This window comes from Paroedura picta, chromosome 6 (assembly GCF_049243985.1).
Source record: "Paroedura picta isolate Pp20150507F chromosome 6, Ppicta_v3.0, whole genome shotgun sequence".
Classification (NCBI taxonomy): Eukaryota; Metazoa; Chordata; class Lepidosauria; order Squamata; family Gekkonidae; genus Paroedura; species Paroedura picta.
The window spans coordinates 26,853,551-26,878,995 of NC_135374.1; the positions used below are offsets into that span (position 1 = coordinate 26,853,551).

The window sequence follows — 25,445 nt, forward strand, 5'->3', positions numbered from 1 at the left end:
TAAAGTCATTTATTTTGTCTTTGCTTTTTATTTAGAAGAATAATGACATTTATAATTATATATATAATAATAATAATTCAATAAAAGCCTACAAAAAAACAATACCAGAACCAGAGAGGAAGGCCAATTATGGTTATTGGATATAAGCCAAACAGGTTGGGAAAAAAGCTTAAAGCTAGCTTCTTTTCAAGAGAATTTGCAAGTTTGTCATGTATGGTAGCCTAGTTATACACTGATCCATTTGTTACTCTGTGTAGATCCATGTACCTTAGACACATGTCTATATTTATTTATTTTATTTATTTATTTGGATTTCTATACCGCCCATTCCTTGTGGCTCTGGGTGGCATACACTGAATACTGAATAACTCTTACATGGAATTACAGTACATGAGGCACTATGGCACAATGGGTTGTTGGACTAGAACTGTGACAACGTGGTCTCAAATCCACTTTCCATATGGATGGAATCCAGTTTTCTATTTGAACCCAATGCCATACTAGGATAGCCTATGCATATGGGACATAATTTTTATCATTGTTGTCCTGTACAATCCCAAGTGAATAATCTGAAGTTCTTTGTTAGCTTAGTAATAGAGAAGAAGAAGAAGAAGAAGAAGAGTTGGTTCTTATATGCCGCTTTTCCCTACCCGAAGGAGGCTCAAAGCGGCTTACAGTCGCCTTCCCTTTCCTCTCCCCACAACAGACCCCCTGTGAGCTCTTTTGCCATTTCCTGCCTAATGATCATCTGCTCTGGGAGGGGGACCTCTTCCTCCCTCAGTTCTCTTTTTGCCATCACTCTGAAAGGATTGTCAGCCATTGGCTCTTTTGATGAAGATCTGTTCTTCAAGAGAAAAGAAAAATTATTTGTTCAAAAAATACACTAATTGCACTACAAAAATGATGAGGACAGATGAATATTCAATGTGCCTCTTCTGTCCTGGTGAAAACCATATTGTGAGGGCATGCTCCATTTCTCAGGCCTTCTTCACTTCAAAGGCACACCCTCACCCAGGCATTATTCACTGGTTCATTCGGTTCCAGTGTGATCTCACTGCCCTATAGGCTTTGATTTTGGAATGACTTTCAGGATTCCTGGTTCCAGCTTCTTCATCCTGGTCAGTTCCAGCTCTGGCTCACCAGCATTGCTGACTGCAAGCACAGGAATGTGGTCCTCCTCTGGATTCCTCATTGTCACAAGAGGGTTACTCAGATTGTAAGCCGTGACTTCTTCGGGTAGTAAAAAGAGGGCTAGCTCAGTTCTACCTCAGTTACTATCACATCACACTGTTTGCTCATATTTAGCTTACAGTCCACAAGTAGCTCAAGATCTTGTTCATATACACTGCTATCCAGACGTGTTTCTCCCATCCAGTATGCATGCTTCTTATTTTTGTGAAACAGATGTAGAACTCAGCACTTCTCCTTACTGAATTGCATCTTGTTCTCATTTGCCCACTTTTCCAGCAGTTTTGGATCTCGTTAAACTATCTTCTGGGGTATTTACTTTTCCTCCCAATTTGGTGTCATCTGCAAATTTAATTAGTCCATCCACCACCTCATCCAGATCATTGATTAAAAGTACTGGACCCAGTACAGAGCTCTGTGGCACCCCACTGCTTCCTCCAATCTAATGAAATACCATTGACAACTACTCTTTGGGTACAGTTTTCTAACCATTTCTCTATCCATCCAACCATATGAAAGTCCAGATTGCACTTTTTCAGTTTATCCATCAGAATATCAAGGGAAACCTTGTCAAAAGAGTTACTGAAATTCAGATAAATAACATAAATTGAGTTTCCATGATCTAATAAGCCCAACACTAAGTCAAAGACAGAAACCAGATTGATCTGACATGTTGGAGGCATATCTGTGCTGACTTCCCCAGATCAACTAATTGTCCTTTGGATGTTTGCAGATTGCCCCCTTTAAATTCTGCTCCATTATCTTCCCTACATGGCTGTCAGATTCACTGGCCTGTAGTTTTCCAGGTAATCTCTCCTCCCTTTTTTTAAGATTGGGATAACTTTGGTCTCCTGTAGTCTTCTGGCACATCCCCAGTCCTCCAAGGGGTCCTAAAGATGATTTTTTGAGTACTCTGATGTGCACATGTACATCCAGACAACCTCTCTGTCCAGGTCAGCCCAACACCCAGACACTATATCTTGCCTACTACCATCCTCAGATGTGTCAGTATTCTTCCGAGAAAAAACAGAGACAAAATAGATATTGAGTCTTTCTGCTTTCTCTCTATCCTCTGTCAATCTCTCCACCTTCACCCAGCAGCAGGCCTATTGCCTTCTTTACCTTACATTTTCACCTCACGTATCTAAAGAAGCTTTTCGTGTTATAACGGGCACTGGCCAGTCTCAGCTCACTCCTACCTTTGGCCACTCTGATGGCTGCAGTGTCTAGTAACCTGCAGATACTCTTCTTTAGAGGTCTGTTCTTCCCTCCATTTCTTGAACATTCCTCTTTTCTTCCTTAGCTCCTCCTGAAGTTCTCTGTTCATCCAAATAGGCTTCTTGGATCATCTACCATGTTTCTATCTACCTGGAATAGTCACAACTTGAACATGCAATAGCTCTTGTGTAAGGAGAGCCCAACCATCGCTTACTCCCTTTTCTTCCAGCACTGTTGTTCACAGGATGACTCTTATCATGTCTTTGACTTTACTAAAGTCTGCCCCATGAAAGTCTAACATACATATTTGACTATGAACTAGGCCTAATGACAGCATGCTGTACTACATTTAAAGAGCATCATTAAAAATGAGATTATAGAGACAATGCGAACATAGCCATGTAGGTTTGATATAATAGAGAATTCTGCATTATTGGTAGTAACTGCATTGTGGGATGCCTAAAAAAGGTCAGTAAAAAATTCAATTTATTGTATGAAAAATATCAAAATAAATATTAAGGAACCAGCTGTTCAGTTAGCTGATATTTTGTTAAATTGCTAGACTCATAAGACAAAGTCCACTACATTCAATTGAAATTCAGGTTGTAGTATAACATCTGTTCTTGGAGAATTAATTTCTTGGTCTGCAGTGATGCTGCCATTTTAAAAAAATAGATATTATTTTATATAAACATTTGAAGCGGCATATCCAAAGAGAACTTTGGCTTGATTAAAGCTGGACAGATTAGAAAAGCACCATAGCATTAAGTCCTTCCTACATTATCAGAAACACACGGCCATGGAACCAATTTACTGTGCATAATTTATTTGACACTGCTACAGTAATTCACACTCTTTGAATCTCTTCAGCTATCTTACCAGTAGGAAGCTTTCGGAAGAGATTTGTTTTGCTACATGTTCCATCAAATCATAGGTTAGCATACAGAAAGAAAAATCCCTTAAAGAAGCCAAGTGATGCCTAAAAATAAGTAGGTTGGCCTAGTTTTGCTATTCTAAAGGGAGCAACAGCCAGCTAGTCGACTTATAAATGTGATAAATTACACATGTGTTTTGGTAGTGTGCTTCTTTTGTAAAAAGGAATCAAAATGGCAGTTGTTGTTCATATTTTAAATTTCTCATCTCAAAGACTTGTGATGGATGACAACACATCCCCCCTCCCCCAGGCTTTTAAAATGCAAAACATTTTTTAAACTATTTTCTATCTCACTTTGTACTGAAGGCTCAGGATGGGTAACAAGGTTTAACACATTTAAATAACATATTTGATTAACCACCAATAATGGCTTTCTGTGTCCTTTTGATGTATCAGCTTTGTACATCAATTGTATGCAGAAAGCACTTTTTAGTTATCATATAGCAGGCGTCTTTTTGCGCTTGGGGGCATCCTTGAATTCTGACATAGTTTGGTGGGCACAACTGCAAAATGGCTGCTGTGGGTGTTATATATAGCTATAATAAAAGTTATACGTAGCTCTAATAATAACTTCATCTTTTGAGGCAGAAGCTCTGCTTCAAGGTGCCTTTTAAAGTTACTATTCTGTTTAAAATCTTTTCTTGCATGCACACAGCTTATCTTGTGGTGGTTACAGCATTTTGTGAGAACTGAGGAAACTTTGGTTCAAATTCCAGTTCATCCACAAAGAAGAAGAGTTGGTTTTTATGCGCCACTTTTCGCTATCCAAAGGAGTCTCAAATTGGGTTACAATTGCCTTCCCTTCCTTTCCCCACAACAGACACCCTGTGAGGCAGGTGAGGCAGAGAGTGCCCTGAGAGAAATTGCTCTGGAAGAACAGCTCTAACAGGACTGTGACTATTCCCAGGTCCCCCAACTGGCTGCATATAGAAAAGTGGGAAATCAAATCCAGCTCTCCAGATTAGAAACCGCAACTCTTAACCACTAAACCAAGCTGACTCACTGGGTCATCTTGGTCCATTCTCTCTAAGCCTATCGGAATAATGATGATAAAATGATGGATATCCTTGAAAAAAAATGTAAATACCAAGATTCCTGTAACATATTGTGGTGCTGCTATTGCTAACTATTTGAAAGGTTCAAAAATCCTGTAGCTAATTTTACCAAATCCTCCTTTTCCCCTTCTTAATGTTTTCACTTCCATCCTTTGAACTTCTAGGGCCTATTATGCTGTTTTCACCGCAGTCAATTCACCAACCTTTTAAAATCATCCTTTTAAAAAACTTTTTAAAAACATTCCCATTTATGCATGTGCTCTGATACTATGTTAGTTTCCCCATCCCCCAGCAATTATGCACCTTAAAAAGTTCCAACAGTAACTCTGGGAGGGGGAATTTCCTCCATGGGGTTGCAGTGTCACCTGACCACCACTCTGGCACATGCTGCCAGCAGGGCCTCTTGATAATTGTAGTTCATGGACATTGAGACCTAACGAGAAATTTCCGTGGGGACACATAATTTTGCCTCTTAGACAGCTGCTGAGCCAATGCAAGACAGCACAGGGAAGACCCCTCCACTTTGCTAGCCTGATTAACTATCAAACAACAACCCTCCTATGGTCACTGACCAGAGGTATACTACCATTGCTAGTAATTAGAGAAGCCTCAGGAGCGTTCATGTAGGGAATTCCATTGCTAACCAATGCCATTTACATTCCAACTAGTTTTGTTCTCAGTTAGCATATCAGTTGCAGCTTTGCCCGGACCTGCAGCCAGTATCTTTAAGACAGAGATCCTGGGCCTGCATACCTACATACATCAAACTAGGAAGGACTAATTTTCATGGTGACACATAGGCTTCTGAATGCAAAAACTACCACCTTTCCCCCCTCTTTATACTTTTCCTTGTAGAGTGTGGGCAGGATGGACCACAGCAAATCGCAGACTCCAGTGCAAACTTAAAGGCCCCACCATACCATTTCTTCTCCTGTTAAGGTTTTTTTAATCACTGGCGAGCCTAAAACTGCCTATAGCCTGAAGAAGCCCTGCCTATAGCCTGAAGAAGCTCTGCTTCCTCATTCTCCTGCAACTTGCAACCAGCATTTCAGACCCCTCCGCTTCACCACCCCAATAAACTTTTTAAACAAGCCCCCCCTCCCACTAGTCACTGATCAGAGGTAGAACTTTGTAGTCTCATGAGTGTTTGTGGAAGGAAATTACCATAGGGTAATTTCCACAAATTTACATAGTAATATAGTCAACTCAGTTGCTGAGCAAATGGCATGTTCACATGATCACAAGAGTAGAGTATCAGCGGCAAACACTTGAGTTCCCATTGGTAGGCAAGGGACTGCAAGCAGAACAGGGAAGGACACCAAAAACACGCTGATATTTATGCATCAAAAAAGACCATCCTCAGTGCTGTAACACAGGAAAAGTTGCCGTAAAACTTGATTCAGAAACCTTGTTGATAAAATGCTGCTGGAACTCTGGGCAGTGTTTGCAATGCGCAAACAAAAATAAAAAAACGGTGTCATGTTAAGAATTTAAAAAGACCAGAACCAATGGGATGAAATTAATTCAAAAGAAATTCCGTCTAAACATCCAAAAGAAGTTCCTGACAGAGCGGTTTCTTAGTGGAACAGGTTTCCTCAAGAGGTGGTGGGTTTTCCATCTTTGGACATTTTTAAACAGAGGCTGGATAGCCATCTGACGGAGAGGCTGATCCTGTGAAGGTTCAAGGGGATGGCAGGTTACAGTGGATGAGCAATAGGGCTGTGAGTGTCCTGCATAGTGCAGGGGTTGGACTAGATGACCCAGGAGGTCCCTTCCAACTCTAGGATTCTATAATTCTAGGTCATTTTTGGCAGTCTTTTTGCAAGTTTTTTGTACTGCATAATACATCTAGGTGTCAATACTTTATTTGAAAACTATATACGACATCTGGATGTAGAACTTGTTGAGAATTACCACTGTCATCCCTAGTGGAACAATTACTTTATTTGTCTGAAATGGGATGCATTTTCTTATGAAAGCATTATTACTAGTGATATTTTTAATGTTAGTTTAATCTAGAGTACAAATTTAAGCTCAAGAAACTTTTTTGTTGTTGCTAAAAATTATAAGATATGCAATACCTCCTTTTCAAGAATTCCACATTTTTGGACTGGATATTGTGAAATATTTTGGAATGCCCTTCATTTTCACAAATTGCTTGAACCAGGCAATATTTTTACATTTGAACTAGAAACTGGATTTCCTGATCAGTTTTTAATTAAAAGAATTCTGATTTATGTAAGAGATTTCCTACTTCTGCCATACCTATACTTTTTGCTTTTTTCCAGAGAAAAATTCTTCTGGTTTTAAAAATAGATCAGTTCAGGAGGAGATTGGTGGAAGAGGAGATAACAGCACAATTTTCTTGCCAAATACCTATCTCTTCATGTTAGTATAATGTACTTTACAGTACAGTCTTAAGCAGAGTTACACCTTTCTAAGGCCACTCGTCAGTAATATGTAATTCTTTTAAGGATTGCACTGTTGAACTGATTTTGACATTTATTTCCTGAAGGTGCAATCTAACAAAGCTAGTAAATAGTTTATTTAGCTGCGTCTATCTCACATTTAACCAACAAGAATGGAGCAAGTCTTCAAAACAGATAGTAAAAAATAAGGAAAAGACAAAAAATGTATAAATATGTATTACAGGTAAATAATGGAAATGTACAAAACCAGTTTGATTGAGAGCATTTACAAAACACGTTAAAACCAGACAAAACTCCAAATCTTATATACATTTAAAATTTTTCTCACATATTGCAAACAAAAAATGTGCCCAATATAAAAATACTGAGAAAAGTTAAAACCAGTATATAATTGTTATGTTTTAATGTTTTCTGTACATGTTATCAACCCAACTTCATCTGTTGTCTATAATATCGATAGAGAAATGCCAGCAGTTCCACCATATTTCTGTTTCTTTTTATGCTTTTTCTCATTTTTGTACTGTTTCTTGCACATTTAACCATTATGATTTCTCATCTCAAAAGGCGTTAGTTGATCTCATATGTTCATAAACTGTTGCTTCTTTATTGTATTTCTGCTGTGAGGTAATAGGGAAGTCATGTCGTCCTGCACAGATTTTTCGATCTGCCTGTTTGGGATTCAAGCATTCTTCCCAAGCTTTGCAGGAGACAGATTCTCCACTCATTTGTGGTATCTTATTTCTGTTATGTAGCCATCCTGGACTTTCCCTCTGGGAGGCTCTCAAAACTTCCCTTCCCCCAGCCTCCAGTGAAGCTGTTTATCTTATCTTCTGTAAGGAGTACTGTTTGGTGTCTCCATGGAATGGGAATTCCCTTGCTAGGTGGTTTGCACCAGACTGTGAAGGCTGAGGTTTGCCTTCATTTCACATGACTGTGGGAGTCCTGCTTGGTGGGTCAATTTCTGGGAGGGGGGGCACAATTATATTTGTTTCTGGAAGACTCCATGAGGTGTCTTCAACAATGTATGTTTCTGTGATGGCATCCTGTAGAACATACTGTAGATGTTCCCTCAAGGCTGCCAATAAAGCTATTTTATTAATTACTATGATGAGCTGTGAGTCTGCTTTGGTGTCCTTGGAGGTGCACCTCCTCAGGGTCATGATATTTCCTTATCCATCTTCTTGGTACTGATCTAAAGAAACCTAGTTTTTCTACGATTTTTGTACCGTAGGATTTGAAGTATGATGACTGATGAGAGGAGATTGAAATCAAGTACTTGATTGGGCAAGTGCTGGAGAATGTGAATAGGAGAGTGAGAAGGAAATAGTTGAGCATGAGTTAGGTTGAGAGTTAGCGGATGAGCACATGGAAGCAAAGAATATTGAGAAAATAAATGGGTGATTGTTGGGAAATATATTTGAGACACAGAGATTAACAGAATAAAGATGCATATCTGCGTGCATTTTCTTCAAACATTTAGACAATTCTGCTGATCCAGAATATTCTCCATTTTGCATCCATAATCACTATCACTACTACAAAATTAAATCCCATGCCAGCTTGGTGTAGTGGTTAGGAGTGTGGACTTCTAATCTTCAACCAGCTGGATGACCTTGGGCTCACCACAGCACTGATAAAGCTGTTCTGACCGAGCAGTACTATCAGTGCTCTCTCAGCCTCATCTAGCTCACAGGGGGTCTGTTGTGGGGAGAGGAAAGGGAAGCCACTTTGAGCCTCCTTCGGGTAGAGAAAAGCAGCATATAAGAACCAACTCTTCTCCTCCTCCTCCTCCTCCTCTTCCTCTTCTTCCTCTTCTCCTCCTTCTCCTCCTCCTTCTTTATTTTTCTTATGCTTCATTGTATATTGTGAGGAGCCCAGGCTAGCCCTATCTCATTGGAAGCTAAGCAAGGTTGGCCCTGGTTAGTATTTGGATGGGGGACCACCATGGAAGTCCATGGCTGTTACACAAAGGCCAGGAATGGCAAACTACCACTGAATGTCTCTTGCCTTAAAAATCCTACGAGTTTGCAATAAATAGGCTGCAATTTAACAGTACTTTCCACCACCATCACATATTGTAAAGGTATACTGTAAATCTGGGGTAGTCAACCTGTGGTCCTCCAGATTTCCATGGACTACAATTCCCATGAGTCCCTGCCAGCAAACGCTGGCAGGGGCTCATGGGAATTGTAGTCCATGTACATCTGGAGGACCACAGGGTGATTACCCCTGCTGAAAATCATCACTATGACTGGGATCCATGACATTTCTATGTTCTGCATCATTTATTATTTATTTATTGTATTTATTTATTGTATTTATATACTGCCCTCCCCAAAGGTCAGGGCGGTTTATATGAAACAACAAAATGGTAGTGGTAACATCATTCTGGAAACAGTAAGGTGGTAACAACAACAATAACAACATAATAACAATAACAACAATAACATTAAAGGAAGGTGAAACTGCAAGCGCTTTAGCTCAACTCGTATTGAGACCCAGGGGTTCGGTGGATTTGTTAACAGTCATGGTAGGAGGGGAGGGCTCCTACCATGAAAGTAGATTCAGCAGTTATATTCACAAGAGACCTATCCACTAAACTAGCTCTAAATGTCTTGGATTATACATTCAAACTACAATCTACTGCATATCATACAGATGTACACGTAAAACCTACTGAAATAAACAGGGTTTAATACATCATTACTCTGTGTTGGACTGCTTACTTAATATGTTAACTATAAAAATATAAGAGGAGCCACTAACATGACCATGAATATATAATAAAATAATTATATTCCCAAGTTGTTTCCAATATCAATTTTTAATTATAGTGATTTAACTTTTAAAAAATCAGTGATTTTCAACAATAGTGCAAGCATTTAAGTAATTCTGTGGTTGATCATGCTAATAAATTTGTTTTTTTAGCATCAGCATAGAAACAACTATTTAGAATAAATTTCATTAAACTTTAATTCCTAGACGGATTTCTTTGGCCACTCCCCGTCAACTTTATAAATCTTCCAACATGACTCAGCGTTGGCAGCGACGGGAGATTTCAAACTTTGAATACTTGATGTTTCTCAATACTATAGCAGGTAAGCCGTGTGTCGTTTTAATCCTTCATAATATGTTTATGTTTGTCAAAATCTTGAGTACCGTGTCTTGATATAATGCACTCATCCCTCTGGAATTCAGCTGCAGCTCTATGATAGATTCTGAAAACTCACATTAAATGTTACCGAAAAATGCACAACCTATCAACCTAGACTTCAAATTTATTTATTGTGGTGGTGGTGGTTCTTTGCTCTCTTTCTGCCATTTCCTCTGCTGACAGCTTTGTCTGAAGCATTATTAGAGTCAACAAACTATTGCCAGTGTGTGTCTGGAAATAATAATGGGAAAATGTAATTTCGCTACTTCGTCATTCTTAACAACAGCAACTAGACAGCAAAATAACAGTAGTATTCTGCCTGGTACAGATGTCACCTGAGTGGTGTTATGATTATATTGCTGCATTTTTCTTCCTTTAGTCTCCCAAGCTGAAATATATGAGATCAGATCTTAAATTCAGAACTGTTCTGCACACTAATAAGAAATGTTATTGGTCACTAAGGCATGATATTGTAATTTATTTTATATGGACAGGTGTTAGTATAACAGTATCTTGGCATAACGAAATTTGAGTCCAGTGGCGCCTTTAAGAAATTTTGTTGTGCTACTTCAGACCAACAGAGCTACCCACGTGAAAATACCTTGGCATGTAATAGTAACACCGAGAAATCCTGCTCGAGGCTTTTCGATGGTTCATGCCCCCAGGAAAGTCAGGAAAGTGTTCTTAGGATCACATACTTCCCGTAGGGAATTTGCTTTTATGGTAACAGGTGAACTGAATGTCTATTGATTATTGGGAACTGAAGGAGAAAATGGGAGCTGTAAAGCCAGTAAAAACATGCATTAAAAAAAATTAATTAATAGATCTGTTAGTTAGGAATAAGGAATGGGCTAGGAAATACCATGCAGATTCCATATACCGAGTCCTTAAGACCCTGCTGTCTATACTGTGGGATTTTTTATAACACATTATGATGTAGCCACATGATGCACCTTTACGTGGCAGAAAGATTCTGTTCCAGTGGGACTTAGTTACATATAAATATGGACACAATCTAGATGTGAGCTAAAGTAATACAAAAGTCTGTTTACTATTAATTATACAGTGAGATATTTGTTAAATGGAAGTATGGTTGAAACTCTCATAATTTCAATCCCAAACTCAGGAGGGAGCTATATTAAACACAGTGGGACATATTTTGAGCAATGGTAGACAGAATGGTGCTGTATTTTCTTATTTAGAATCAGAATTCTCCCCGTGATTCTGAGAATTTTTGTCTTGACAAGCATACCCAGTTGCTTTCTCACCTCTTCATTCTGCTTCTAAGGTCTTCACCTCTCCTCTGCCCTCTTGTCACTGAACATATTTCATCATGTTTACAGCTCAGTGTGGCTTTTCCCCAAAAAATGTAAACATGGCACCCTGCTACTTATCAGTCAGGCTAAGTTTTATACTCTCTTTGGCCTGGTTTGTGTCCTCATTTTGTAGATGTAGCACTTCCTGACTGAACTGCCTTGTTCCATTCCCCAGGATTCCCTGATTTATAGTTAAGAGGAAGCCTAACTTGCTTCTCTCACTAGTCAGTGAAGGCTAATATAGCATATATGAACCAAATCTATCCTGGCAAGAACAGCAAGCGTTATACTCTCAAACTTATACAAATCAGAAAAGGCTAAGAAGGTAAAACACAGCTGTGTTGTATTGTCATGCTACAACTTTATTTATTTTTATTTATATATATATATATTAAACTCACTTTGTTGGGTTTTTTTTACTAAGCTAATCAATCATGTTACATATATCTATGAAAATATATTCATTTAAGACAAAAAAATCTAGCATGGTAAAATATAAAATGTTAAAGGAAGAAGCACAGCCAACAGACTTTGCTTAAAATAAAATCCTATAAAGGATGGGAAAGTATTTGTTAACTTAAACATTTGATTTGTCAGTGCTTAAATTTTCATCTATCAGGAGCTGGAAATTCTTAACATGTAAAGGATGGGAAAATGTTCCCCTTTTTATTTAGTATTGGGAGTGTTCTGAACATGTTAGTGGAAAACTGACATATTCAGGTAATGAATTCAGCCCCAATTCTTCCCCCTCCTTTTCTCTCCTTCCTGTTTAGCATTTTCCACTTTTTTGCTCTGTGATGTACAAGCCCTCACTGGTTAATTATGTATATATTTAGCTACTGCATGTGTTGGGCTTATTATTGTCATCTAATTAGATGTAACTTGAACTGCTTGCTTCTAGAAAAACCATTAAAAATTCTTTCCTAATGACCTAGAGATGACAAAATGTCTGTAAAGTGTGAAGAAGCAGACAAGCACAGGAACATCGCTTTTAAAGAGTGTTAATCCAGATGCTGCAATCATCTAATTAAACAATATTTTGCTGTCATTAACATTTTCACCAAGGAATTGCAGTTATAATTTCTTTGTCAGCTGTCTCTACATCACTTTACCTTCAAAACGAAAGTGCCACATAAAAACATTAAATTGGATGGTTTAATTAAAAAGTTATTTTTAATAAAGAAATGTATTCAGTATTTCTGAGACCTCATTTTTCCATGCCTATTTTTTATTGTTCGAGTAGATTAGTGTCAGAGGCTTGCAATATTTAATATTCAGCCTTTAACATTAATCTTTATAAGCCTAGTTCCAAGAGGGGAAAGTACCTCTTCAGTAAAGGTGCAACATGCTGCCAATAATTGCATAAGTTTTTGTGGTACATTGTTCAGCTGTGGACTAAGAATTGTGTTTGAGCAGCCAGGAACTGTGTAGCAAAAGGCTGTTTGCTTTCTTTAGGCCTTAGCCATTGATTTTCAACAATAGTCCACACCTGGGAGTATAAGAAGCCCCATGGGAGAAAGCAGGTTCCTTTTATCCCAACACATACTAAGGAATGTGAGAAGTAAGCTATGCAGGTTTCAGTGCTCATGCTGGGCCTGCACCTATTTTTTTTGGAATGTTCCTTCTATTGCTATTGGTACTGGGGCTGAAACAACCTGCATACCTGAACTTCAAGGGAATCAAGAACATTTGAATGATGATAACATTATCCATAAGTGTCAGATAATAGAGAATATGATAGAGAATATGGTAGAGAATATGAGGTAAGGCTAGGACTGCATAACTTATGATCCACCAAGCCAGACACTACTCAACAGCTTTGTGTGATAGGGCCACCAAGGACTTTATAAGCATTCTGTTAGTAAAGGTAAAGGTATCCCCTGTGCAAGCACTGGGTCATGTCTGACCCTTGGGATGACGCCCTCTAGCGTTCTCATGGCAGATTCAATACGGGGTGGTTTGCCAGTGCCTTCCCAATCATTACCGTTTACCCCCCAGCAAGCTGGGTACTCATTTTACCGACCTCGGAAGGATGGAAGGCTGAGTCAACCTTGAGCCGGCTGCTGGAATTGAACTCTCAGCCTCATGGGCAGAGCTGCAGACTGCATGTCTGCTACCTTACCACTCTGCGCCACAAGAGGCTCTATTCCAGTGGTCCCCAACCCCCGGTCCGGGGACCGTTACCGGTCCGTGGATCAGTCGGTACTGGGCCGCAGCTCCTCCTCGTCCTCTTCCCTGGCTGCTGCCTCAGGGGCTACCCTGCCATTCTGCACTTTGGTGCTGTCTGGCAGCTGCCATGGCTGGGGCACCCCCTCGACGTGGCACTGTGCAGCTGCTGCTGGCAGCACCCCCCAGTGGGCAGTGGGAAGTCAGGGGTGCCAGCGGGAAAGCAAGTGGAGCAGGGGCTCAGGCAGTGATGACATCCCTTGGCAAAAGACTACCCTCCCCCCCGGGCCTCAGTAAAATTGTCAAGCGTTGACCGGTCCCTGGTGATAAAAAGGTTGGGGACCACTGCTCTATTCTGTTTGTATTGCCTGTCTAATATTGTAGTCGACTGAAGTGAATGGACTTACAGTGTTATAAGTCAGTTTAGGATTGCCCTGCAGAGACCAGAGCCATGGTCAAGAGCCTGTAAGGTTAGTCTAAATGAATTGCTTTTGGTTGTTCACAAGTCTGTTGGTTTTATATTATTTATTCTGTTTTCCAATCTCTGAACATTGTTCTTTTTCTTGTAAATAGCGTGTCTGAATGCTGACTTGTGAATACAAATGGAGACTGTGCTACTGGAGGGCTCATTATGCCTGTAATTTGGGGCATTTTGAAGCAACAAATGAAATTCAGCATATGGGATGCTACTACTTTAAAAGTAAACAAATATCATTAGATATGTGCCTTGCCATTAATTATCAGTTGTAAAACTACCTTTCTGTATCTCCTATAATTTATCTTTCACAGGACGGACATATAATGATTTAAACCAATATCCTGTGTTTCCATGGGTGTTAACAAATTATGAATCAGAGGAACTGGATCTCACCCTACCAGGAAACTTCAGAGATCTCTCAAAGGTATGTTTCAGCCATTTATTTTCTTCTAAGTGTAAAGTAGAGATTTTTTTTTCAAAACATCTTATCCTTTTAAAAATAACACTTCTTGTTAAGTTAAACCAGAGGTAGTCAAACTGCGGCCCTCCAGATGTCCATGGCAGGGGCTCATGGGAATTGTAGTCCATAGACGTCTGGAGGGCCGCAGTTTGACTATCCCTGAGTTAAACATTTAGGATCTCTTTTCTTTAAAGGCATATAGAAACTACTGTAAGAGCATAGTGCCATCACATGTATGGCATGTTTCACTCTGGTAGAACTTAAGGCGTCTGGTTTGTGTAGAAGCTAAATGAGTCCAACTTAATTTTCCCACTGATAAAAATTCAGAAGGGATTTCTGGCCTTTTCATAATGACCAGCAAAACGTAAGGAATTTAAGAAAAAGCTTTTTGTGAAATACAGACAAAAATGAAATTCAGTTCTGCCTCTTCATTTAGTATATTTAGTATATTTCCAATACACACCATCATGTTCCAATCCCAAACAGGCTTATGGACATGTCACTTTGGGTTGAATCTGCCATAGTAGAGCCTTCAGGGAGGGCGGTGTATAAATCTAAATAAATAAATAAATAAACAAACAAACAAACAAATAAATAAATAAATAAATTTTAACCAGCTGAATGGAACTTTCTGATATCTCCCATCATGTTTCATCCCACTGGACTCCCTGAGATGCTGCTGCTGGGGGTCATTGGATCTTGAGAAACAATTGAGAGGGACTGTAGTGTAGCATGAATCTGGAAAATCAGTCCCCTTCACCTCCTACCAGGTGAAAATGACCTTGTGATCCATTCTTTCTAGCATAATTCCTCAAGTATAGAGGTTCTATGAAGATGACTCTTCTATGTGTGCTTGGGTGTCCTCCACAGTGTGAAAGAGTCCTGGTCTGAGCCAGTGCTTAAGGCCAAATTGAATATGAGAAATATGCAATATTCATATCTTTCTTTCTCTCAGGCGCATCTCCTTTGCATATTTTATTTTCCGAATACATTGAATGTCTCCAAGTCATTTGGCTAAAAGGTATAGTGACACCGCAGCCCATGATCTAAAAGAAGTAGTACTGATGTTCCAGCATTTTATTTCTTTTGATGATGCCCTTCATTCCAAACTTTGACAACCCACTGTAAGGGGGACACATGGACTGTCCCACACCCACTTGTAACAGAGTATTATCCCATCTGTGAAGGAAGCACATACTTTAAAACAGACACATGGAAACTAAGAGGCTCATTGCTGTTCCAAAGCAACCACTAAACTACAGTCCTATATTGCTATGATTATTCTCTTCTATAACCAATCTCTATAGGTTATCAGCTTTCTGATTGAAAAGAAGTCAGAAGTTTATTAATTCCAGGTGTCAAGTGAAAACCTTGCATCCTAGCCAAAGATCACTCATGTCATCTTTGAAGATTGTTTTCCAAAGATTTTTATTTAAAATCAATGTAACCACTCTGGAATTATTATTAAATATGAAATATGAAACAATGACATTGATACTGAAAATGCTTGCAAGTGTAAGTAAAACAGAAAGCTGTACATATCATCTCTTATCCTCTGTATCTTAAAATTTAAAAATAAAATTCAGTGTCTGAAGGTCTCATCAAAGTACTTTCAGAAAGATTAGCTAGCCCCACACAACTGACATTTAGGAGATTCAGGAGTGTTTTGGATGTGGCTATCTTATATACGCCAATTACATGAAACTCATATAGGTCTATCAAAAGAAATTAATTCATCTCCTAAAATATATGACATAAGCATACCCAGTCTTAAAATTAACTTTCCCATAGATATGCTACAAATCATATATCTACTTGTTCCTCATTTTTTGTGAGATTTATTTCTAGGCATGCATTCAGTGATTCAAATTATCTTTCCAAGGATGTAACAGTAAGAACTTTGTTGAAATGGTAGAAGTATCTTCTAAGACCTACTTTTTTCAGTCATATACCATTAACAATGGGATATGAGATCAGACTGGGTAGTTCTTGCTCTAAGATGGGTGTGGGGGAGGATGGGACGGGTATGGCCAGTGGCACCTGCCAGCTGGGTCAGGACTGCCTTGTGTAGGTCATGCCCCTAAGGATGATCAAAATGCTCTGGATGTCCAGGATGATTTAAGGGAAGTGTCTCCAACAAGAAGTGGAAGGAGAGTGACATACCACACTCAGGAGGGTCCTGCAATTGTGCTGGTTGCTGTAAACCAATGCATCGTAGCATTGGAGTAGGTGTGGCTGGTACCTGATAACAATCCCTGCTGTATTAGACTAGTCCAGCATGCTGTTTCACCTAGTAGCCAACTGTTCCCTTGAGGGCTTGCAAACTGTACAGAGACCACTTTCTGTTTCTTGACAGCTTTAACCACAGACAGTTCACTGCATACACCAACTTGCTCCTCCAAGCAGCCTCCTGCCTTCCCTCCTTTGCTTGTGGCCTGGATAAGAGCCCTGGACAGGCTGCTTCCAGTCTACAGTTTGTATGTTTGACCCCACTGTTATAAGGTCTTCTTTTTTACAGAGTTTTTGTGACCTGAAAAGGGCCCAGGTAGCCACTATTTTGGCCAAGCCTTCATGGTAAAAATGGCTTCTACCATGGAGTTTAACCCAATACAGCAAATAGAGGATACCTGGGGCCATTTCAACTCAGGCTTTTGGTTTCTATTCAACTGAAAGACTCTGGAAATGGAGTAACGGAGGCAAGTCCCTCATGTATTCTGGGCAAGCTCCTTTTTGTAGGCATCTACATATTGCTCCTGGCTCTTCTGGCTTTGATCATAGGTGCCCTTGGCTCTTCTTTCTCTGTTCTGACCTCTTCCAGATTCAGTTTTAAAGATTCACCACTGCACTCTGATTTCCCCCCACCCCAACAAATGTCTAACCCAGGGGTAGTCAAACTGCGGCTGGCATGGGGCTTCTGGGAATTGTAGTCCATGGACATCTGGAGGGCCGCAGTTTGACTACCCCTGGTCTAACCTGTAAGTTGAAATTTAATTTTGACTGTCACATAACTACACAGTTTTCAAGAGTTGTTGCCTTGTGGTGGGGCATCTTTCAGAAGTGTGTGTGTTAAGAATTGCAAAACATTACAAATCAGAAACAGTATCCATATTTATTATATAGGTTCATTCAGTTGGTTGTATGAATAGACCTTAGTATGCAGACATCTTCTTATTTCCTAATTTTAATAATTTTTCCCCAAATGGTTCACAATATAATTACAATACAATACAAAATGCATTGACTGGAAATGTAGATGCCTCTGAGGCATGCTCACATTTTGTCTGAAACAGAGATGCCCCAGAGCTCCCCTAAATGATATCCCAATAATAATTTTATTTATATAATTCGCAATCATGTTTTCCATTTGAACCAAACATTAGACTGGCATAACTTTGAAAAAGTTTCCTTGAATATGTTTGCTTTTTTTCATTTTTGATGAAAAAAACAGATTTGTACTCATTTTTTTAGTGTTTCAGAGATCACTTAGGCTGCATCCCTAAGAACACTTATCTTGGAGTAAGTCCCATAAAATAAAATGGGTCTTACTTTTGTGTAGTTCTGGTTAGGATTGCTTCCTTAGTGTAATATTTTGTGTTTTTATTAGCTAATGAACCTTGTCTAATCTCATAAGTCAATGAGAAACCAACTAAAAACGGATAGGTGTGACAGGAAATAACTAGTTTGTTAATGTGTGAATAATCTTTGACTCATAGAATTAATGTTGGTACAAATACTTTACTTCTCGTAAAGTTCTTTATTTGAAAAGGCAGCATCCAGCTAAAACATTTAACTCATTGTAGTTTCTTCCTGAATTCACAGAAAGCTCCAAAAAATCATGATTTGGGTACTATCTTTCTCACCTTAAATCCAACTCCTTTTTAGCCCTGTTCTATTTAGTCTTTTATTTATAACATTTATATGCCATCTTTCTAGATGTGGTATAAGGTTGCCAAGTCCCCCCTGGCAACCAGGGGGGGATGAGGGACTTACCAGAAGAAAGAGGAAGACCCAAGCCATAGCGCCAGTGTTGTATAGAAAGTGATATCACACTAAGATGCTGTTGGAATGCTTTCATGTTTGAGCAAAAACTCCATGGTAAAAATGGCCTCTACTATAGAGTTTTTGCCAAAATGCCACCCAGATTTCATTTCCTGGCAACATAGTCTGGATGACATGGCCTCTTTTTTTTTTTTGGCATGTCCTCCTGCTGGCCAGTTGATTGACAGCTGGGGTAGAGACTGGCAATGGGGAACCCCCACCTCCAGCTGGGGTCTGGTAACACTGTGATAGTTTTAGTCATTGGCATAGTCTGAACTTGCAGCAGAATGTGGTAGTAGAATTTTGAACTGGTGAAATAGACTATACTTAAAGCCACTTTCAGACTCCTTCAGGCAGTGAAACGTGGGGCATAAAAAACAACTTCAGCTGAATGTAGTGTCAATGCCAGCTCAATCACAATCTAAGCAAGAGGGACATTTTTGTATACACAGCATTACCAGTACAAATACCGAATGGCCAGCAGAACCCAATACTAATGTGGCAATGCCAGCTCAACAGGACTGATATTAAGCACAGAATCACAGTCTAAGCAAGGGGGGGTCTCCAAGTCCAGCAGAACCAGTGCAATGCAATATTTCCCAGTAGAGCCCAGTGCCAGTGTGGCAATGCCAGCTCAATCACAATTGAAGCAAGGGGAAGAATTTTTGCAAGCCCAGCAAAACCAGTATATTGTACAGAGAACCTCACAGAACCTAGTGGCACTGCAATCTTAAAAGGACTGCTCTCAAACCAGAGCCACAGGAAATCTAAGCAAGGAAGGCAATTTTGAAGCCCAAAGCAACCAGCCAAATGTGGGAAGGTGTCATAGCAGTGTTTTAAATAATTAATAATACTTTAGGGGCATTGTCTATTTCTAATTTTTGGTCATTGTCTATTGTTAATTATTTTTAAAATATGCACTTCAATACACAAAGTATAAGAAATTCTGTTTAGGGGATTCTTATATGACAGGGCGCGGTCCTCTCTCCCACATTGTTCAACGTCTTTATGCGCCCTCTGGCCCAGCTGGTGCGGAGTTTTGGGCTGGGTTGCCACCAGTACGCTGATGACACCCAGCTCTATCTCCTCATGGACGGCTGCCCGGACTCTCCCCCGGAACCATTTGCCAGATGTTTGGAAGCAGTGACAGAATGGTTCGAGCAGAGTCGCCTGAAACCCCTCCAAGACGGCGGTCCTGTGGTTGGGACGTAGGGGGCGGGAACAGGAAGCGCGTTTACCCACCCTGGGAGGGACGCACCTTACCATCGCGTCCCAGGCCAGGAATTTGGGTGTGATCATTGACGCCTCCCTGACCTTGGAGGCGCAGGTCAAAAGAGTAGCGGGCCAGGCATTTTTCCAGCTTCGCCAGGCCCGACTACTAGCGCCCTACCTGTCCCCTGAACACCTAGCCACAGTGATCCATGCAACGGTCACCTCCAGAATAGATTTCTGTAACTCGCTCTACGCGGGCCTTCCCTTGTCCTTGGTCCGGAAACTCCAGCTAGTGCAAAACGCAGCTGCCAGGGTCCTCACTGGTACACCTTGGAGGGCCCACATTCAGCCAGTGCTGAGGCAGCTGCACTGGTTGCCAATTGCTGCCCGGATCCGGTTCAAGGTTTTGGTTTTAACCTTCAAGGCTTTATGCGAGTTGGGACCCACATACCTGAGGGACCGCCTATCGCCCTATGCCCCCCCGCAGAGCCTTACGTTCTGCGGGAGAAAATCTGCTGGTCGTTCCCGGCCCCAGGGAAGCACGCCTGGCCTCGACCAGGGCCAGGGCCTTTTCGGTCCTGGCCCCTACCTGGTGGAATGAGCTCCCGGGAGAGCTGCAGGCCCTGCGAGATCTTCCATCATTCCGCAGGGCCTGCAAGACGGAGCTCTTCCGCCAGGTTTACGGTTGAGGACGAGGCTAACATCTATGCCCCCCCCCAGGGACCCGGGACCTGGGATTGAGATTGGGGATTAGTACCATCAGTATCCCCTCTCCACCTGCTTGTAGTAGGAGGGGGAGGTTGATTAGCCTATCTTGCCAGGTTAGCTTGCTAACCGATAATGTTATATTGTAATTGTTGCTGAGGGTTTTTAATGGATTTTATTGGGGGTTTTAAAATGTTGTAACCCGCCACGAGCCGTAAGGGAGTGGCGGGCAATAAATCGAAAGATAATAATAATAATAATAATAATAATAATAATAATAATAATAATAATAATAATAATAATAATAATAATAATAATAATAAATAAAGAAGAGAAATGTGTTTCAACTACAAGTTTAATTTTTTTTTGCATGTCAGTTAGTGCAACAATGTGTTTGGCAACTGGCAAAAGTTTTAAGGACTGTTTACCTTTGTAGTATATAGTTTAAATGAGCAATTCCTTCTTAAAACATTTTGTAATAAATGTAAAACTGCAACAAGCATTTAGCTTGCTACATTGACAATTTAAATTGGCCAGATCAAATTCTCAACTATGTAGCAGTCTCTAATTAACATCAGTTTAAGGGGGGGAGTGGTTTCTTCAACCAGTGTTGTCCTACAATGAGTTTCATTTCTGTTTTTTTCCTAGCAGTGACCTACATGAAAATGCACAATTTTTTATAATCACTCAAAACTTCTTCAGTTACTCAAAACAGACCCTGGAATGCGTCTGTAGATATCGAAGAATCTGAAAATACATTGATATGCAACACATTTAATTGTCATTGTAGAGAAATCAATTCTGTTTATTTATCCAGTGTATCAATTATGCACTAATTAGTACAGATGATGGTGGGCAACCCATACAGTGCAGCCCTTAACAAAGTTACAGCCTTCTTAACCCTTTGAAGTCAATACATTTAGAAGGGTGTAACCTAGAGTTGTCAGCTCTGGCTTGGGAAATTTCTGGAGATGGGGTGGGGCCTGGAGAGAGTGGGATTTGGGAGGAGCAGCATCCCTAACAGAGTATAATGTCATAGGGTCCTACCTCCAAAGCAGCCATTTTCTCCATGGGAACTGAATTCTGCAGCCTGGAGACCCCAGGCCTCACATGGAGATTGGCAAACCTGGTAGAACTGTTGAGGGTTGCACTCTTAGATCACTGTATTTTTTCCTAATGAAACATTTTACATAGGTTCTTCTCTCATATTTAATCAGGTATTTAAATTGGAAGTTAAAAAGAAAGGCAAAGTGGCACAAAAGGCATTCTATCAAGTTTTATTCAAGACATACACCAGGTCAAAGATTGTATTTATTGTTTGACAAGTTGAAAAGCTAATGAAAGAGGCTGTCATAGATACATAGATTATCTTTGCACTAACAACTCGTCAGGTGCTCTGCTTCTTTTCTCGTTGACTGGGTCTTCCTGTACAAAATACCAGAAGCCACTCATACAAGGAATATTTCTGCAGACCTTATGAGTAATTCTTTCATATGAGTTTTCTGTATTACTAAGGTGCAGTGATTAGATGAGTCTGACATGCTATATCCTACCTGCATTTTAAAGTATAAACAGGATTTTCCTCCTCTTTTACTTCCAGTCATGTAGTTTGTTAAATAAACTAGTTCCATCACCAGCCAGGGAGTTTTAGTTATATTGACATACATGAAATGTGTTTAAGCCCATTAACCAAAGGGAAAATTATTATATTTTGTTAATGCATAAAGCATTTTACTGGAAGATGCTGAGAAGCATAACCACTGTCTTAAATTATTCTACCATTTTAAAGAAAAGGAAGTGATAATGTCTTTGGGTTTATAAATGTAATAAGACTGGTGAATAAATGGAACCACTGGGGATTTTCAGTTTAGGGAACAGACAACTAAGAGAGGGACATGATAAAGGTTATAAAATTATGGGTAGAGAGCGTGGATTGAAAGAATTTTTCCCCTCTCCAAAAATACTAGAACTTCAAGGCATCCAATAAAGTTGGTAAGCAATAGAATAAAAAGTGGAATTCACTGCTGGTGATTGTAGGAGTGGGTACAGGTATTGATAGTGCTAAAAGGGGATCACACAGATTCATGGAGGACTGGTCTTTCAATGGCTACCATCATGACTAGAGGGAACCTCCACATGCAGAGACAGTGAACCTCTGAATGCCAGTGCCGGATGGCCATGTCAAGGAAAAGCCTTGGCCTGATGACTGATGACTTGGCATTGGCCCTCCAAGGTAACTGGTTGCCCTCTATATGAGATAGGATTTTGGACTAGATTGACCAATGGTATGATCCAGCAGGGCTGTCTTGCTTATGTTGACAGGAAAAACTCCAGAAACAATAAATTAGATGGTGGGATCTTTTTTTGCCTTTTTTTTACAATAGGCATACCTTGAAATTAAGTACATATTTTCCTCAATCCAGGTACACTCCATTGAATTGGATCCTTACTCCCAGTGTGTGGAAGTCAGTTTTCTTTGTTTTCCTTAACCTACCCAGCAATCCTCTGTACTTCTCCCAAAGCTGCTGTTGTCCTTCCTAAACAACATGCCAGTAGGGTGGGAAGGGGCTGTAGGAAGAATGTGGAATTGAGCAAATCACCCGTTTTAGTTTTGCAGCTGAAGTGATCTTAGGCTCATTCTGCTTATTTTGCCCAACCTTCAGCCCTGCAACTCTTTGCAGAAGGGTAGACCGTTTATGCACTGGGAACTTCACTGCCCCAGCTCCTGTGCAAGAGCACAGGTTGGGGGCAGATAAGGTACACCAGGCCAAATGCTCCCCCATGTGGGTGCAAGAAGAAGTGGGGCAACCTGCCACGACTAAAACTCCAGCCTGCAGCCCGGCATGAAACCTCCAGTGCATAAACGGTCATAGTGTTGTTGAAGGAGAAGGAAAGCCTTTTTGTAGAAGTTCTGCAGAAGTTAGAATTCAACGACTTGCTTTGAATTGGCATTTTGTTTCAATTTAAAATTGTATGCTCTCTCATGGCAGTTATATCAAAAGCTGTTTCCTGACTGCTTAATGTTAAAAAGTATTTGAGGGAGACGGGTCTAATGGGTTTTATTGTATTTTGTATCTTGGAAATAAAAGTTTCTTTGAGTCACAAGAGAAAGGTGGGTTCTAAATATTTTAATAAATAAAATAAACAGTAGCATTCTTCTCTTAATTTAACGTCAAGAACAGGGCTACCTCCCTTACTCCACACATGTCTGCATTTAAGGAGTCTCTTAAACATCTGACATGGTAAAAAAAATCAGCAATTACTTTTTGATCATTATTTAAATCCACCATAACTTTCTATGCTTATATCTATTCTAGAAGTCATGAAACTGAGATGGAAACATGTTACTCTTTGGTGAGGGCCATGTGCCATCATAGATAGAAGTAAAATTCTGGTCTCATAATTCCCATTCCTGCTGTGATCACTAGACAGCATTCCTTTCCTGTCAAAACTGATCACTAGCATGTTTACAATTTCTAAAAACCTGGCTTGTTCTTCCAACCCCTTAACTTTTAGACTAACCTCAAAGACAATGCTGGCACTTCACAGTGAGTGTCATTAACCTCTGGAAACATGAAAGCAGCAAAATCTTATGACACAATTTATGTTGTGTTGCAGTTTGCCCAAACAATAAGAAGATGGCACATTTTGTTCTGTTTGTTTTTCAGAAAGAAGAATTATTTAAACATAGATTATTGCTAAAGGTGCCATATAGATTCCAAAGTCTAAAACTACTGCCATATACAGTGCTGAATTACAAAAGCCTGAATAGCCAATTAAATTTGAGTAATATAAAAATGTAAATATTTATTTTATTGTTGTTCCAGTAGTTGGGTAGATGCCTGGAAAAGATTAAGAAATGGGTCATGCTTTCCTGTCATGCTTTCCTTTCAAGAATGTTTTGTGAGGTCTTACAGTGCAATCTGTATCAGATAAGCTTGATCCTAAGGGATTACTGAGATATTTTACACACATAAGAAAACTATTAACATGCCCTTGACACAGCAAAGAATTAAACAATCAGAAGGTTTAGAGAAACCAAAATCTTGGTATAACATTGACTTAAGCTACAATTATCCACAAGAAGATGTCAGTTAATATTTTGATTTGTGAAAGAATTATATATTGCATCATATTTAACAAATATTTACTTTACAAAAAGCTGCAATAAAGTAAACCAATATGTGATTTAATCTCTAATCTCAATATATGCTATTGATCTGTTTTGATAGCATCAAAATATTAACTCAGGTTGGCAGCTAGGCATCATTCAGATACTGGTATTAGAAAATTCAAGTAGCTGTAAAATAACTGTAAAATATACACTTCAGAAAGAAATTACCCAGTATAACATAGATAGGTGTATGAAAGTAATAAAGAACCAAAATAATCCATGGCATGACCTCGTCATAAAAATGAAAACAAAGTTTCTAAAGTGTATTGGATTGGATCCAAAACACTGAGAATAGGGTTACTGAACAGAACTTTTCTGCCCTACCTTTAATTCTGTCTGTTCCCCTCAGAACCAGTGTGGGAAGTAACACAGGTGGTTGCATACAGAAGTGGTAGAAAATGCCTTCTCCTTATTGCATGAGCAACACTGTGCAACCTGTTGCAAAGCAGGGTTGTATCTAAGTGGCTGTCATTTTAAATTTTAGAATTTTCAATGAGTACAGTCAGCATACTTTGTGGCATTACATGTTGTTGCTGTTGTTGTTGTTGTTCGGTGCGAAGTCGTGTCCGACCCATCGCGACCCCATGGACAATGATTTTCCAGGCCTTCCTGTCCTCTACCATTCCCCGGCCTTCCTGTCCTCTACCTTTATATATTATATTTATATATATATATTCCAGTCCACCAATTTGCATAGAAATAGATTAAATGGGGGAAGCACAAGGGAAGGATAGATGTATTGATAGTCTTTGATCTTTGTCTTTTTCCAGTATTTGCTATAGAGCAGTGGTCCCCAACCTTTTTATCACTGGGGACCACTCAACGCTTGACAATTTTACTGAGGCCCAGTGGGTGGGGGTAGTTTACTCCTCTACTCTCAACCACTGCCCTAACACTCTCTAACTCTGGTCGCTATGG

General features: G+C 39.8%; 1 protein-coding gene across 12 annotated transcripts in view; it reads left to right on the plus strand.

The window, feature by feature from the left end:
• Window positions 1–25,445, plus strand: part of NBEA (neurobeachin) — a 438,607-nt gene that overhangs the window by 318,406 nt on the left and 94,756 nt on the right. For all 12 annotated transcript variants that reach the window (XM_077341872.1, XM_077341873.1, XM_077341876.1 and 9 more), the window contains 2 exons: window positions 9,807–9,922; window positions 14,250–14,362. In XM_077341872.1, the coding sequence (XP_077197987.1) occupies window positions 9,807–9,922; window positions 14,250–14,362 (229 nt within the window). The remainder of the gene's footprint in view (window positions 1–9,806; window positions 9,923–14,249; window positions 14,363–25,445) is intronic.